This window comes from Dermacentor albipictus, unplaced genomic scaffold (genome assembly GCF_038994185.2).
Source record: "Dermacentor albipictus isolate Rhodes 1998 colony unplaced genomic scaffold, USDA_Dalb.pri_finalv2 scaffold_60, whole genome shotgun sequence".
Taxonomy (NCBI): Eukaryota; Metazoa; Arthropoda; class Arachnida; order Ixodida; family Ixodidae; genus Dermacentor; species Dermacentor albipictus.
This window is the reverse complement of record NW_027225614.1, coordinates 450,777-466,271: the sequence shown is the minus strand read 5'-3', so window position 1 is coordinate 466,271 and position 15,495 is coordinate 450,777. Positions and strand designations below refer to the sequence as shown.

Here is a 15,495-nt window from a genome sequence, read left to right as displayed (position 1 = left end):
CGCCTAAGCGCCCTCAGAGATGTCATCATCATGATCCTCATCATCAGCCTGGTTACGCCCACTGAAGGCAAAGGCCTCTCCCATACTTCTCCAACTACCCCGGTCATGTAGTAATTGTGGCCATGCTGTCCCTGCAAACTTCCTAATCGCATCCGCCCACCTAACTTTCTGCCGCCCCCGGCTACGCTTCCCGTCCCTTGGAATCCAGTCCGTAACCCTTAATGACCATTGGTTATCTTCCCGCCTCATTACATGTCCTGCCCATGCCCATTTCTTTTTCTTGATTTCAACTAAGATGTCATTAACTCGAGTTTGTTCCCTCGCCCAATCTGCTCTTTTCTTATCCCTTAACGCTACACCTATCATTCTTCTTCCCACAGCTCGTTGCGTAATCCTTAACTTAAGTCGAAACTTTTCGTAATCCTCCAGGTTTCTCCCACATACGTGAGTACTGGTAAGACACAGCTGTTATACACTTTTCTCTTGAAGGATAATGGCAACCTGCTATTCATGATCTGAGAATGTCTGCCAAACACATCCCGGCCCATTCTTCTTCTTCTGATTATTTCAGTCTCATGATCCGGATCCGCGGTCACTACCTGCCCTAAGTAGATATATTCCCTTACCACTTCCAATGCCTCGCTACCTATCGTAAACTGCTGTTCTCTTCCGAGACTGTTCAACATTACTTTAGTTTTCTGCAGATTATTTTTAGACCCACTCTTTTGCTTTGCCTCTCCAGGTCAGTGAACATGCATTGCAGTTGGTCCGCTGAGTTACTAAGCAAGAGACTCAGAGAGGTGATAAAATTCACTCACTCACTCACTCACTCACTCACTCACTCACTCACTCACTCACTCACTCACTCACTCACTCACTCACTCACTCACTCACTCACTCACTCACTCACTCACTCACTCACTCACTCATTTACCATGCCCAGGAAAACGCCACGGTCTGAGCGCTGGTGCACGCACAGATTACAATTACTGCTACTGCTACTACTACTAATATTAATATTAATAATATGTTATAATAATAATAATAATAATAATAATAATAATAATAATAATAATAATAATAATAATAATAATAATAATAATAATAATAATAATAAATTATTATTATTATTATTATTATTATTATTATTATTATTATTATTATTATTATTATTATTATTATTATTATTATTATTATTATTATTATTATTATTATTATTATTATTATTATTTGTCATGCTCTTGGCCCTTTTACGGGGGCAAACCACACAATTTCTTGCATATTCTCTAGTCGCCTAATTAGTACAGATTAATTATTCAACTCAGAAAGTGCTATATTTAGGGAAAACACGTACAATGACAAAATTCTAGAGCGCTCTAGGAAGCGTCCGATTCAACAATATTTATATTTTACTTATTAGGCAATTTTTTTTTCCGCGTTGTAAGGAAAGCCCGCGAACTTAGCTTTTCTCAAGTTTTCAAGTGGAATTTAGCTTCTAAATTAGTTGCCTCGATCCGCTCCTCTCTTCGCGAGCCACGAGAGAACACGGGCCACGAGCTAAGAAGAAGAAGAAGCTCGTCGTTCGATCGGGTCGGATCTTCGGACGGCTCCAGCTCTGGACACCCTCGGCTCTCCAGACGTCGACCCCGGCGAATGAGAGCCGTCCCCTTCAGCTTCGCTTCAGCAGACGACCAACGGCACGCGTCTGCGAAGCAATCCCCGCCGTCGGTCACTGCCAGCAGCAGAAGCGTCGACAGCGTTGCCTGCCTTGGCCCCCGATCCCGGCGTGGAAGGTGCATCTCAGAGCAGCGAGGTGCAGCACAGTTACCAGCTGCGGTCGTGCATTCGGCGACCACCAAACGCCTGCATATTGTCTGCACATGGAAAGAGGCGATCGGTGGCCGCCGAGAACCCGAACGTGAACAACCAGCGTGTGAGCAGCCGCCTGGCCAAGCTGTGGCGTTCTCTCAGCGTCGCCGACAAAGGAAGCACGTCCACCGAAGGAAGCACCCGGAGTGCGTGCACAATCCACGTGAGACCCAGCGGTGCAAGATGCAGGCGCGCAGGACCAAGGCGATTTCCGACAAGCTCAAGAATGGCACTTCCGGAGACCAGCAGCAGCAGGCGAGCTTTTTGATGGCCGTGGCCCACGATCGAGGCACCCCGGAGTTCCAGAAGCAGCAGCATCCGCCACCGCCACCGCAAAGGAACGAACGGCGGGCAACCAGCGGGGCCCGGCGCAGCGATTCGGGAGCTGCTAAGGTAATCACGAGGCCTAGGCCGTCGGCCACTGTCGCAGACGCGGCGTCGGCTCGCTCGGCTGCGCGGCCCTACAACGTGCCCTGGTTCCCCGGTCATCTCCCAGGACTAGTGCGTGAGGCGAACAGACCAAACGCAGTGCCCTCCACTCACTTAAGGGCAGCTCGCGGATTCAAGCAATTTTAAACGCCGTGTGCCCGATCGAAGCTTGGTAATCAGCTGTCCCCCACATTCCTGGACGACGAAGACGACGACTTGTTTGCGGGCACCCCGTCGTTCGACCAGGGTGGAATTCTGGATACCCTAGGCTCTGCAGTCGGTGCCCCAGGCGAAGGTCAGCCGTGGTCGTCGGCCGCTGGCTGCATTGCAGCGTAGGGCCGCCAGCGCGTTCCTGCCAAGCACTCGGCGCGAGCTGAAGAGGACCCGGAATCAGCAGCATGTGATTGTGCCGTCCTTATCCGCATTGTTGCGATTAGTGCAAGGACACCCCATTGCGCTAATAGTTTATAAGTACTATTTATTATGTAAAAGAATAAAAAAGCGATGAAATGGCTGTGAGTTCTTTCTTTAATGTAGGAACAGTTACACCCTTAAAGGTGTTATGTATGACTGGCATCAGTTACGCTGAGATGCCTGTGGCAGACGCTGTCGGGTGGTGGAGACAACATGCCAGGCTAAATGGGGAGAAGAGTGAACATTTCGCTTTCTTAGGAAATAAAGTGGGATGCTAGGAACTCTATTCTGTTCCAAGGTTAAGCTAGTGGATATGATAACCGCTTGCAAGCTTCTGAGAGCTGTTGAAACAAAACCGTTTTGGGCACAACGGAGGTGGTCATTGAGATATTTATTAGCTAATATAGATAAACATGAAAAGTAATTCGAATTGACAAAGCTCGCCCATCTCCTGAACTATCCCTGTTGTAGACATAGACGTTGTATCTACAATGTCATGTCGCAGAGCAACTAGCGACGTCCTCTCATAGGTAGATGAGACCTTGGCATCTTATGTGATAACGGGTAAGATGAGAAAAGTTTATGTATAACTTGTTGCTCTCATTGGCCCTTCAGACGAACAGATCTTTCAGTTGAATGCTAGATTTGATTCTGAACTTGTAATTATCAACATGCGCTGCGATGATGGTGTCGGGCGCTTAACGGGAGATTTATAATAATACTTGGCTTGTTGCGTCATAAAAGATGAGAGAGGAGAAAAAATGAAACGCTGAAAAAAGAAGCTGACTGGCTCCCGCCTATCGTCCCAGTGCAATCACCTCGCGCAGTAACTGCAGTAATTGCAGGTCGCCGACATCGGCCGATGAAAACGGTGAGACAGGCTCACCCACAAAAAAGCGGGGTGATGGTTGATCCAATTATAATGGAAACAGTGTTGCGAGACAGAGGATTGCCAACTCTGAAATGCGTCATGGTTGACGTGTGTATGCAACCGGGCGCCTCTTTTGCGCATCCCTCTGGACACGCTGCCCCTTCTAGCGCAGCCGTCTCCAAGTCCCCATATGGCCTGTGTTTCAATACATTTGAAGAAGGTTACGTTCCGCCCAGCACAGGATAAATTTAAAGGTTGTTGTTTGTTTTGTCATTGAATAGCGGCACATATGAATGGCACATAGCCAGCGAGGCAAGTTGTCTTCAGAGAGGTTCATTGTAGAGCGGCACATACCTTCTGCCCAGTGTCCCAGTGATCAAAGTTGGCGTGAAATTGGTTCATGGAATTTTCATCTGACTTCATTCTTTTTAGCTAGTCAAAATTTCTGAATAGCACTTCTTTTTATACTCGTATTTCCTTACCTCACCTTATTTTCGGCCAACCGCCAATGGTGCGTATCAGCCACTCTTGGTGGCAAACAAACAAAAACAAACAAACAAACAAACAAAAACAAACAAACAAGCAATCAAGCAAACAGACAAGCAAAAAAACAAACAAAAGAACAAACAAACAAACAAATGGTGCATCCGCAGCTTCACATACCCAGTGATTTAATCCTGTGCTTGTTTTCGAACTCGGTTCCCTCACCACAGCATCTCAATGCTCTACCTATTACACCATAGACCCAAGTTGACCCAAGTTGGCCGGATGATCCAAGTTCACGGCAAAACAGATGGATAGGTAGACACCGGAAAGTGCGTGAAGTATCCTAGGAATGCCATAATACCATTAAAGCATACTCTATCATAAGTTTTATTTCACTAATCCCGTTGTTAAAGATGAGTACCTTCACCGATCCTACACTTCAGCGCACATCGATCACCAAATCAAGAGGGGGGACCACCATGCAACTCCAATTCTTACTTTCAATCATTTATACGACGCACTGCCGACGACTGGAACCCCTCTCCCACCTCCATCGCCGCCATCTGTGAGACCAGTAATTTCAGAAGATTGGCAACGACTACACATGTACTCGCCACTCCTCTCTGCAATGCCCTCCGGCCTTGAATGTTTGTAAATAAATAAATAAATAGATAAATAAATAAATAAATAAATAACTCTCGCAGTGAGCAGCCGATGCTAGGCCGAAAGTGATGGAGAGAGTTCTGCTCCACAATAACTCTTATGGCTCCACAGTCAAAATGGAGTGTCATAAGGTTCTTCAGCGGCATTGACGCGTAGCAAGAGCAATTGGTGACCGGCTGTAGATAAGAATTTCGAGAAGTGCCCGGAAGAGTTCATCGGTTAAGCCTCTTCAGTGTGCGATCGGTTTGATAGATAAATACTTCTATTGGCCAGGTAATTGTCTGGGCCGGCCTCATTTAGAGTTGTTGACGTGCGCATGTGCGTTAAGGGCAAAACAAAGTCCGGAATTGAGCGTCAGTGACTTGAGCGTCAGGAATTCGCAAGCGGCGAGGCTTCCAACCATGCTCTCATCACGCCTCTGCGGGCTGTGTTCGCAGATGGAAACCCTTATGAGAGGTTTTCCGGTTGCGCTTGTAAAGCATCTCCATATCGGCAGTGAAATTCTGGCCAGCTTTGGCAACGTCGAGGAATATCGCCTCGTGGGAGATGACAGCATCCCCGTCTTGGAAATCCGGAAGGCCACAACGGAGTCCTCGATGATGTTCAGCAAGCGCAACTTGCGTTGAGCCATCGGCAACGACGTAGGAAGAATACGGGCGGGGAAGGATGGTTGGTCCGCCGTATGGATGGCGTGAGTCGCGCATGCAATGTCCACCTTCTGGATGCAGTGGTGGTGACAAGAAATCCACGACGTAAGGAAACGTTCCTTCGCGAGCGGTGGTTCTCCGGTCCCTGTCTCCCTCTACGGTGGACGCGTGGCACAGAGGGAGTGCTACCGGCCTTGTCTCCACGAGCTTAAAGGCGAGGGTGTTCATCACTCGGTTCCGTGCCGTAATGTCACCACAAGGCGAGCACGTCTCCTTGGGGCTCACACCTGCGTTGCACGTGTAGTGCAGTGTTGCAGGCCTGGTATCTATGAGCTCGAAGGCGTGAGCGTGCATGACTCGATTCGACGGCGCCGCAATGGTGCTACACAGCGAACACGTCTCCTCAAGGAGACGTGTTCACTCACTCACTCACTCACTCACTCACTCACTCACTCACTCACTCACTCACTCACTCACTCACTCACTCACTCACTCACTCACTCAATCACTCAATCAATCAATCAATCAATCAATCAATCATTTACCATACCCAGGAAAACGCCACGGTCTGAGCGCTGGTGCACGCACATATTACAACTACTGCTACTGCTACTACTACTACTACTACTACTACTACTACTACTACTACCAATAATAATAATAATAATAATAATAATAATAATAATAATAATAATAATAATAATAATAATAATAATAATAATAATAATATCTTTATTGCCATAACACATATACAGCATTATAATCAGGCCTGTCTAAGCCTACTAGGGCTTGTGGGACATGGCCTTGCAGAATTGGCAAGAAAATACATTGAGATAGGAGAACAATCACATATCAAAGAAAATAATGACGCCGTTACATAAAGCGCGCGACAATACATTTGGCTGCGCAGATTTATTGCAGCAGCCCCTACAGTTCAAGCTTACATAAAACGAACAAAACATAAAACACAAAATGCAAGAATTCGAATCTTTGAAACAATGTCCTCATAAATGTTGTTTGAGATGAGAAGGCAAAGCAATGTGAATATGTAACATGTTTAGCCTACAGAGCACGTATCATCTTTTTCAGTGATATTTTCGAAGTTGCTGTGCAAATGCCTTTTGGCAGGTTGTTAAACAGATTAGGAACGTACACACATCGCCGGGCCTCACCGTATCTCGTGGCGGAACGAGGCACAGTGAAACGCAAGCCCGAACGGAGCATGCGCACAGGCTTATGCTCAACTTTGAAATCCGAGTTCCAAATATGACGTAATACCACTGTTTCAACAAACAATGAGCGGAACGAAGGAAAACCTACGGCGGTAAATATGTTTGGAGAAGAAAGCAGAGGCGAATTATACGCTACACTCTGGAGCATGTTCTTTAAAAGAGCGTCTACCCGGCTCTCCCAACGCGCAGAACAGAAGGCGAAAATTGTGATGCCATACCTTAATATTCCGTATGCAAGAGCGTTCACAATTGTTTTTTTGACTGAAAAAGGAACTATACTTTCACAGTGATAGAGTACCCAGGCAGCGCTTCGTAGTTTACTGCATAAGTATGCTAAATGCGATTCCCACGACAGGTTGGAGTCAAAATATACGCCCATGTATTTTATAGACTGCACATATTCCACTGGAGTACAGCTACAATGCGAACATGACTTATTATGCAAAAGGATAGGTTCATCTATCAACGTCATCTTTAAGGGATTTCTGAAGCAAATCAACTTTGTTTTTGAATTGTTGATTAAAAGAAAATTTTTAGAAAACCAATTTATTACGTTATAGACATCTTTTTGTAACATATTGATTGCTGATTTGTAGCATAAATGCTTTGCTAGCAGAACAGTGTCATCGGCGTATTGAAAAATTGTGCATTTTGAAACAGTGGACGCAAGGTCATTCATGAAAATATTAAACAGCAGCGGGGCTATAATGCACCCTTGAGGGACTCCAGCTTTAATAGGCAAAATAGAGCTAGAGTGATTGCCTAATACTACTGTTTGTGATCTGTTCGATAGATAATTTTTCAGTATGTCATGAAATGGCCCCCGGAAGCCCAAGAAATGTAATTTTTTCAACAATATGCCGTGGTTAACTGCTTCAAAGGCTTTACTAATATCTAGAAATAATGCAATGCTAAACAAATTTTGGTCGAAAGCGGAAAAAGTTTCATCTGAGAAGGATTCTAAAAGTAAAGTAGTACCTTTACCAGCGACAAAACCAAACTGATTAGGTGACATTATCGAGAACTTATTAATGAAGATAAGCATTATTTCCAAAAGAAACTTTTCTAACACTTGGGACAGTATAGGCAAAATGGATATGGGTCTATAGTTTTCAATTACATCCTTTTTTCCTCCTTTGTGAAGTGGCTTGACTAAAGCAGTTTTGAGTCTTTCGGGGATAGAAGAATCATCGAGAAACCCGTTAAGCATAAAAAGAAGGATGCCCGACAGGGTTTCAAAGTTTCTTTGGGGCATGCGCGCTGAAAGGCCATCAAGACCGGGTGGTTTGTTCTGTCTGAAGCTGAAAATAATCCTACGTAAATCAAGTTCCGACAACTTCGGCAGGAAGGCTGAGGCAGATACAGATTCTTGAAGCGTGCAGTCCAGAGCATGCCCTTGACTAGCTCCGTCAGACGAACGAGCAAAATGACGGTTAAATAGATTAGCCGTTGTTGCGGGGTTGTTCGAAAAGGAATCAATGGCAGATCTCGAGTCTGCTTTTCCTCGAAGGTGATTTACTAAAGACCAAGTCTTTGCTGGGTTTTTCAAGGCAAGATTAAATTGACTTAAAAAATACAGCCGTTTTGCCGATCTAATGAGGGCAACTACCCTGTTTCTAGCTGCTGTGTACGCAGTGCGAAGTGTTAGATTTTGGGGGGAACGTTTCGAACGTTTCCACAAGACATCTCTTTCCGCTATAGCACGAATTACGTTAGCATTTATCCAGTTATAATTTTTTCGGCGTTTCCTTGTTACAGTTTTTTTTGCCAAATTTTCAAATGTTTGTATTTGTTCACAAAAGCAGTCGTAGACATGTGCAGCCTTTCTATTCAATAATGTAGACCAATCAAATGCCCTGATTAGGTCATTGAGCTTACGCTGGTCTATTATAGAAATCTGAACGCTGCTAGGCGAGTCCTCTGCGCAAGCGCGTGTTGTTGATGGGGTTGACGACACAAACTGGCAAGCCACAAAATAATGATCTGCCAAACGCTGTTTTATGACACATGAATCTAAAGAATAATTTGAAGTACGAACCAAAATATGATCTAAGCATGAACTGACTACATGCCCATTTACCAGGTCTTCTCTGGTTGAAATGTTTATCGTATTTTCAATCCCATGGGAAGCTAAAAGGGATAAGTAGTCGGATGCCGCACCCTTTCTGTGACAAAGAGCGTTTATGTTGAAGTCTCCAACTAGGCATATTTCATCCACCGGGTTTAATCGTTGTAAGAAGCCTTCCAATTCTATTAAAAAGCGACAGACACTATTTGATGGAGGTCGATAAAACGCGAATACAGATAGCAGGAACCACCCCTGAGCCACGTTGATAGCAAGACATTCCGCAAAAGTGAATGAAACATCGATGTGTGACACGTCATACACGTTTTTGACGAAAATAGCAATCCCTCCTCCTCGCCGATGTGATCGTGTTACAAAGTGCGGTTGATAACCGTGTAGAACAAACGTATCCAGGCCTGTATCTGCGACGTTAATTTCTGTTATAACAAACAAATCCACAAAACTAAGTGTTGAATAATAATAATAATAATAATAATAATAATAATAATAATAATAATAATAATAATAATAATAATAATAATAATAATAATAATATTAATATATTATTATTATTATTATTATTATTATTATTATTATTATTATTATTATTATTATTATTATTATTATTATTATTATTATTATTATTATTATCATTATTATTATTATTATTATTATCGCTATTATTACGGACGAAATCATGCTATCGGCCCTTTTATGGGGGCAAACCACACAATTTCTTGCATATTCTTTAGTCGCCTAATTAGTAGAGATAAATAATCAACTCAGCAAGTGCTATATTTAGGGACAAACAGGTACAATGGCAAAATTGTAGAGAGCTCTAGGAAACGTCCGATTCAACAATGTTTATATTTGTACCTATTGGGCAATATTTTTTTTTGCGCGTTGTAAGGAAAGCCCGCGAACTTAGCTTTTCTCAAGTTTTCAAGTGGAATTTAGCTTCTAAATTTGTTGCCTTGTTCCGCTCCTCTCTTCGCGAGCCACGAGAGAATACGGGCCACGAGCTAAGAAGAAGAAGAAGCTCGTCGTTCGATCGGGTCGGATCTTCGGACGGCTCCAGCTCTGGACACCCTCGGCTCTCCAGACGTCGACGCCGGTGAATGTGAACCGTCGCCTTCGGCTTCGCGTCAGCACACGACCAACAGCGCGCGCCTGCGAAGCATTCCCCGCCGTCGCTCACTGCCAGCAGCAGAAGCGTCGACAGCGTTGCCTGCCTTGGCCCCCGATCCCGGCGTGGAAGGTGCATCGCAGAGCAGCGAGGTCCACCACAGTTACCAGCTGCGGTCGCGCACTCGGCGACCTCCAAACACCTTTATGCTGGTTGCTCACGGAAAGAGGCAATCGGTGGCCGCTGAGAACCCGAACGTGAACAACCGGCGTGTGAACAGCCGCCTGGGTAAGATGTGGCGTTCTCTCAGCGTCGCCGACAAGCAGCCTTACCAGCGCAAGCCGGCCGCATCTGCCGACGTCCACCGAAGGAAGCACCCGGAGTGCGTGCACAATCCACGTGAGACCCAGCGGTGCAAGATGCAGGCGCTCAGGACCAAGGCGATTTCCGGCAAGCTCAAGAATGGCGCTTCCGGAGACCAGCAGCAGCAGGCGAGCATTTCCATGACCGTGGTCCAGGATCGAGGTATCCCGGAGTTCCAGCAGCAGCAGCAGCATCCGCCGCCGCCGCCGGAAAGGAACGAATGGCGGGCAACCAGCGCCGCCCGGCGCAGCGATTCGGGAGCTGCTAAGCTGATCACGAGGCCTAGGCCGTCGGCCACTGTCGCAGCCACGGCGTCGGCTCGCTCGGCTGCGCGGCCCTACAACGTGCCCTGGTTCCCCGGTCATCTGCCACCATTAGTGCGTGAGGCGAACAGAACAAACGCCGTGCCCACCACTCACTTAAGGGCAGCTCGCGCATTCAAGCAACTTAAAACGCCGTGTGCCCGATCGAAGCTTGGTAATCAGCTGTCCCCCACATTCCTGGACGACGAAGACGACGACTTGTTTGCGGGCACCCCGTCGTTCGACCAGGGCGGAATCCGGGAGACCCTAGGCTCTGCAGTCGGTGCCCCAGGCGAAGGTCAGCCATGGTCGCCGGCCGCTGGCTGCATTGCAGCGTAGGGCCGCCAGCGCGTTCCTGCCAAGCACTCGGCGCGAGCTGCTAAGGACCCGGAATCAGCAGCATGCGATTGTGCCGTCTTTATCCGCATTGTCGCGATTAGTGCGAGGATACCGGATTGCGCTAATAGTTTATAAGTACTATTTATTATGTAAAAGAATAAAAAAGCGATGAAATGGCTGTGACTTCTTCTTTCTTTAATGTAGGAACAGTTACACCCATAAAGGTCTCATGTATGACTGGCATCAGTTACGCTGAGATGCCTGTGGCAAACACTGTCGGGTGGTGGAGACAACATGCCAGGCTAACTGGGGAGAAGAGTGAACATTTCGCTTTCTTAGGAAATAAAGTGGGATGCTAGGAACTCTATTGTTTTCCAGGGTTAAGCTAGTGGATATGATAACCGCTTGCAAGTTTCTTGGAGCTGTTGAAAGGAAACCGTTTTGGGCACAATGGAGGTGGTCATTGAGATATTTATTAGCTAATATAGATAAACATGAAAAGTAATGCGAATTGACAAACCTCGCCCATCTCCTGAACTATCCCAGTTGGAGACATAGACGTTCGTATCTACAATGTCATGTCGCAGAGCAACCAGCGACGTCCTCTAATAGGTAGATTAGACCTTGGCATCTTATGTGATAACGGGTAAGATGAAAAAAGTTTATGTATAACTTGTTGCTCTCATTGGCCCTTCAGGCAAACAGACCTTTCAGTTGAATGCTAGATTTCATTTTGAACTTATAATAATCAACATGCGCTGCGATGATGGTGTCGGGTGCTTAACAGGAGATTTTTATACTACTTCGCTTGATTCATCATAAAAATGAGAGAAGAAAAAAAAACGCTGAACAAATAACCTCACTGGCTCCCGCCAATCGTCTCAGTGCAATCACCTCGCTCAGTAACTGCAGTAATTTCAGGTCGCCGACATCGGCCCAGAAAAACGGTGAGACAGGCTCACCCACAAAAAAGCGGCTGGACGGTTCATCCAATTATCATAGAAACAGTGTAGCGACACAGAGGATTGCCAACTCTGAAATGCATCATGCTTGACGTGTGTATGCAACCGGGCGCCTCTTTTGCGCATCCCTCTGGACACGCTGCCCCTTCTAGCGCAGCCGTCTCCAAGTCCCCATATGGCCTGTGTTTCAATACATTTGAAGCAGGTTACGTTCCGCCCAGCACAGGATAAATTTGAAGGTTGTTGTTTGTTTTTTTATTGAATAGCGGCACATATGAGTGGCACATAGCCAGCGAGGCAAGTTGTCTTCAGAGAGGTTCATTATAGAGCGGCACATACCTTCTGCCCAGTGTCCCAGTGATCAAAGTTGGCGTGAAACACGTTCATTGAATTTTCATCTGACTTCATTCTTTTTAGCTAGTCAAAATTTCTGAATAGCACTTCTTTTTATACTCGTATTTCCTTACCTAACCCTATTTTTGACCTACCGCCAATGGTGCGTATGAGCCACACTTGGTGGCAAACAAACAAACAAACAAACAAACAAAGTAACAAACAAACAAACAAGCAAGCAAGCAAGCAAACAAACAAACAAACAAACAAAAACGCCCAAACAGACAAGCGAAGAAACAAACAAACAAGCAAACAAACAAACAAATGGTGCATCCGCAGCTTCACATACCCAGTGATTTAGTCCTGTGCTTGTTTTCGAACTCGGTTCCCTCACCACAGCATCTCAATGCTCTACCTATTACACCATAGACCCAACTTGACCCAAGTTGGCCGGATGATCCATGTTCACGGCAAAACAGATGGATAGGTAGACAACGCAAAGTGCGTGAAGTATCCTAGGAATGCCATAATACCATTAAAGCATACTCTATCATAAGTTTTATTTCACTAATCCCGTTGTTAAAGATGAGTACCTTCACCAATCCTACACTTCAGCGCACATCGATCACCAAATCAAGAGGGGGAGGGGGGACCAGCATGCAACTCCAATTCTTACTTTCAATCATTTATACGACGCACTGCCGACGACTGGAACCCCTCTCCCGCCTCCATCGCCGCCATCTGTGACACCAGTAAATTCAGAAGATTGGCAACGACTACACATGTACTCGCTACTCCTCTCTGCAATGCCCTCGGGCCTTGAAGGTATGTAAATAAATAAATAAATAAATAAATAAATAAATAACTCTCGCAGTGAGCAGCCGATGCTAGGCCGAAAGTGATGGAGAGAGTACTGCTCCACACTAACTCTTATGGCTCCACAGTCAAAATGGAGTGTCATAAGGTCGTTCAGCGGCATTGACGCGTAGCAAGAGCAATTGGTGACCGCCTGTAGTGAAGAATTTCGAGAAGCAATTGCGGGCGAATTGTGCGAAATGAAGCTTTTTCCAGGAAATGCTTTGAGCAGAACTGTTTCAAAACTTTGTCCTGGAAATGCATGCTCTGAAATTGAAGCTCAAGTCGCAACGCATTGACCTTTACCCGAAGCGACAATGGCTGTTTTATTGATGAACCTTAATGTGCATTTTAATATAGCCGTCAGAAATTTGGTGTGAGTACTGATGGTGCAAACTACAGTACTTTGCGAAAACCTCGGTCTCTCAAAAATGTATTCAGTTTGAACTACACTAATTAACATTTAGATTTCAGAACACCTCCGGCTGGCCTGAATGACAGCGAGAGCAGTTCAAGTGCCCGAAAGAGTTCATCGGTTAAGCCTCTTAAACGTGCGATCGGTTTGATAGATAAATACCTCTATTGGCCAGGTAATTGTCTGGGCCGGCGTCATTTAGAGTTGTTGACGTGCGCATGTGCGTTAAGGTCACAACAAAGTCCGGAATTGAGCGTCAGTGACTTGAGCGTCAGTGACTTGATCGTCAGGAACTCGCAAGCGGCGAGGCTTCCAACCATGCTCTCATCACGCCTCTGCGGGCTGTGTTCGCAGATGGAAACCCTTATGAAAATTTTTCCGGTTGCGCTTGTAACGCATCTCGACATCGGCAGTGAAATTCCGGCCAGCTCTGGCAACGTCGAGGAATATCGTCTCGTGGGAGATGACAGCATCCCCGTCATGGAAATCCGGAAGGCCACAACGGAGTTCTCTATGATGTTCAGCAAGCGCAGCTTTCGTTTAGCCATCGGCGACGACGTAGGAAGAATACGGGCGGGGAAGGATGGTTGGTCAGCCGTATGGATGGCGTGAGTCACGCATGCAATGTCCACTTTCTGGATGCAGAGGTGGCGACACGAAATCCACGACGTAAGAAAACGTTCCTTCGCGAGCGGTGGTTCTCCGGTCCCTGTCTCCCTCTACGGTGGACGCGTGGCGCAGAGGGAGTGCTACCGGCCTGGTCTCCGCGAGCTTAAAGGCGAGGGTGTTCATCACTCGGTTGCGTGCCGTAACGTCACCACAAGGCGAGCACGTCTCCTTGCGGCTCACACCTGCGTTGCACGTGTAGTGCAGTGTTGCAGGCCTGGTATCTATGAGCTCGAAGGCGTGAGCGTGCATGACTCGATTCGACGACGTCGCATTGGTGCCACACAGCGAACACGTCTCCTCAAGGCTCACCGCGTCACACGGCCTGACGACGTCCAGTCGTTTAGCGCACTCGTAGCCGGGAAAAGTGTCATAGTGTTCGCTGTGTGGCATGCTGCTGTTCCTGTTCTATCGGTATTAATGACACGTAATTCGAATGGCTGACTGTCCTGGGTTCGCGTTGATGTCGGTGCCGATACAATTGAACATGGCGTATGCCCATGGTTGCTCTTTGCAGAAAAAAAAATGACTTGTGCGTTGCAGCAAAATGTGGTGCAAAAATATAACCCTAAACACAGAAAGAAATCAAAAATAAGTGTTCAAGTATTTTAGCAAGGTTTAATGGTCGATGCTCTTCTTTCTCTTCTTCTTCTTCTTCTTCTTCTTCCAATGAGTAATGGCGAGCGCTTCATCGACATTAATGGCCCAACTTTTAAAGCGCAGCTCTGATCCGCCGGTTCCTCTGTTGAGTGTCGGCGTGTCTCGGCGTCGTATCTCGCAACTGAGCTAACGAGCATAGCGAAAGACGAAAGCGAACGCGCAGCGCAGCGGGAGATGAAAGAAGAGCGTGCGAGGAGGAATGTGGAGGAGGAGGCTACAGCGAAAGCCCGAGGCAGTATGTGGAGGAGGAGTGTATGGCGTAAGCGAAAGAGTGAGGAGGAAAGCTCTGTGCCGCGCTGGACTTCGCGTATGCGACATAGTGTTTATAATCTTGTTGCTCGGGCGACGCCACTTGTGTAGTACTTTCTGGAAACCACGCAATTACATTGGAACCTTCGACGAGTCATCTATAAAAGCCAAGGCGCTTGACCTGCAGATCAGATTTTCGACGATCACCGACTCTGCTCGTCGCTATCGTTGTACTTGGGTGTTACTGGCAATGCTTCTCTCCGTTTGCAACGTGCCGCACTAGATAGATTTTTCGCGCCAGCCAATATAGCGCTAAACGAAAGCAAGTATAGTGGTGAGTTAAAATTTCGTATTAGGGAGTATCGTAATGGTCGGTGATTATTTTCATCTTCTCAAGCATTCATCGTTCCGTTGAGTGCAGTGACGCGACCATCTTCTGAGTTATCGCCTCCCACCACGCCTTTAGTTTTCAAAATCAAATTTGTTTGATCTGCGTGAGTACACGCGTGCAGTGTGTGGAGACCTTATGAAGAAGAAAACGACCGCGCG

The 15,495-nt window shown here is 46.3% G+C and overlaps 1 protein-coding gene across 1 annotated transcript; it reads left to right on the top strand.

The window, feature by feature from the left end:
• The first annotated feature begins 1,653 nt into the window (after window positions 1-1,653).
• On the top strand, window positions 1,654-10,968 carry LOC135906611 (uncharacterized). The gene is made up of 3 exons (XM_070530185.1): window positions 1,654-2,370; window positions 2,467-2,593; window positions 9,704-10,968. Exons 1-3 carry the CDS (start codon window positions 1,654-1,656, stop codon window positions 10,804-10,806), a joined length of 1,947 nt encoding a protein of 648 aa, XP_070386286.1. The 3' UTR covers window positions 10,807-10,968.
• Window positions 10,969-15,495: the final 4,527 nt, after the last annotated feature.

What these genes read in the sequence shown, in the direction of transcription:
- LOC135906611 (XM_070530185.1), top strand. Translation starts at nt 1,654, where the DNA reads ATGAGAGCCGTCCCCTTCAGCTTCGCTTCAGCAGACGACCAACGGCAC. An exon ending in CCGGTCATCTCCCAGGACTA is followed by an intron (nt 2,371 to 2,466) that starts GTGCGTGAGGCG and finishes GCCCGATCGAAG; the next exon opens with CTTGGTAATCAGCTGTCCCC. An exon ending in AGTCGGTGCCCCAGGCGAAG is followed by an intron (nt 2,594 to 9,703) that starts GTCAGCCGTGGT and finishes CCACGAGCTAAG; the next exon opens with AAGAAGAAGAAGCTCGTCGT.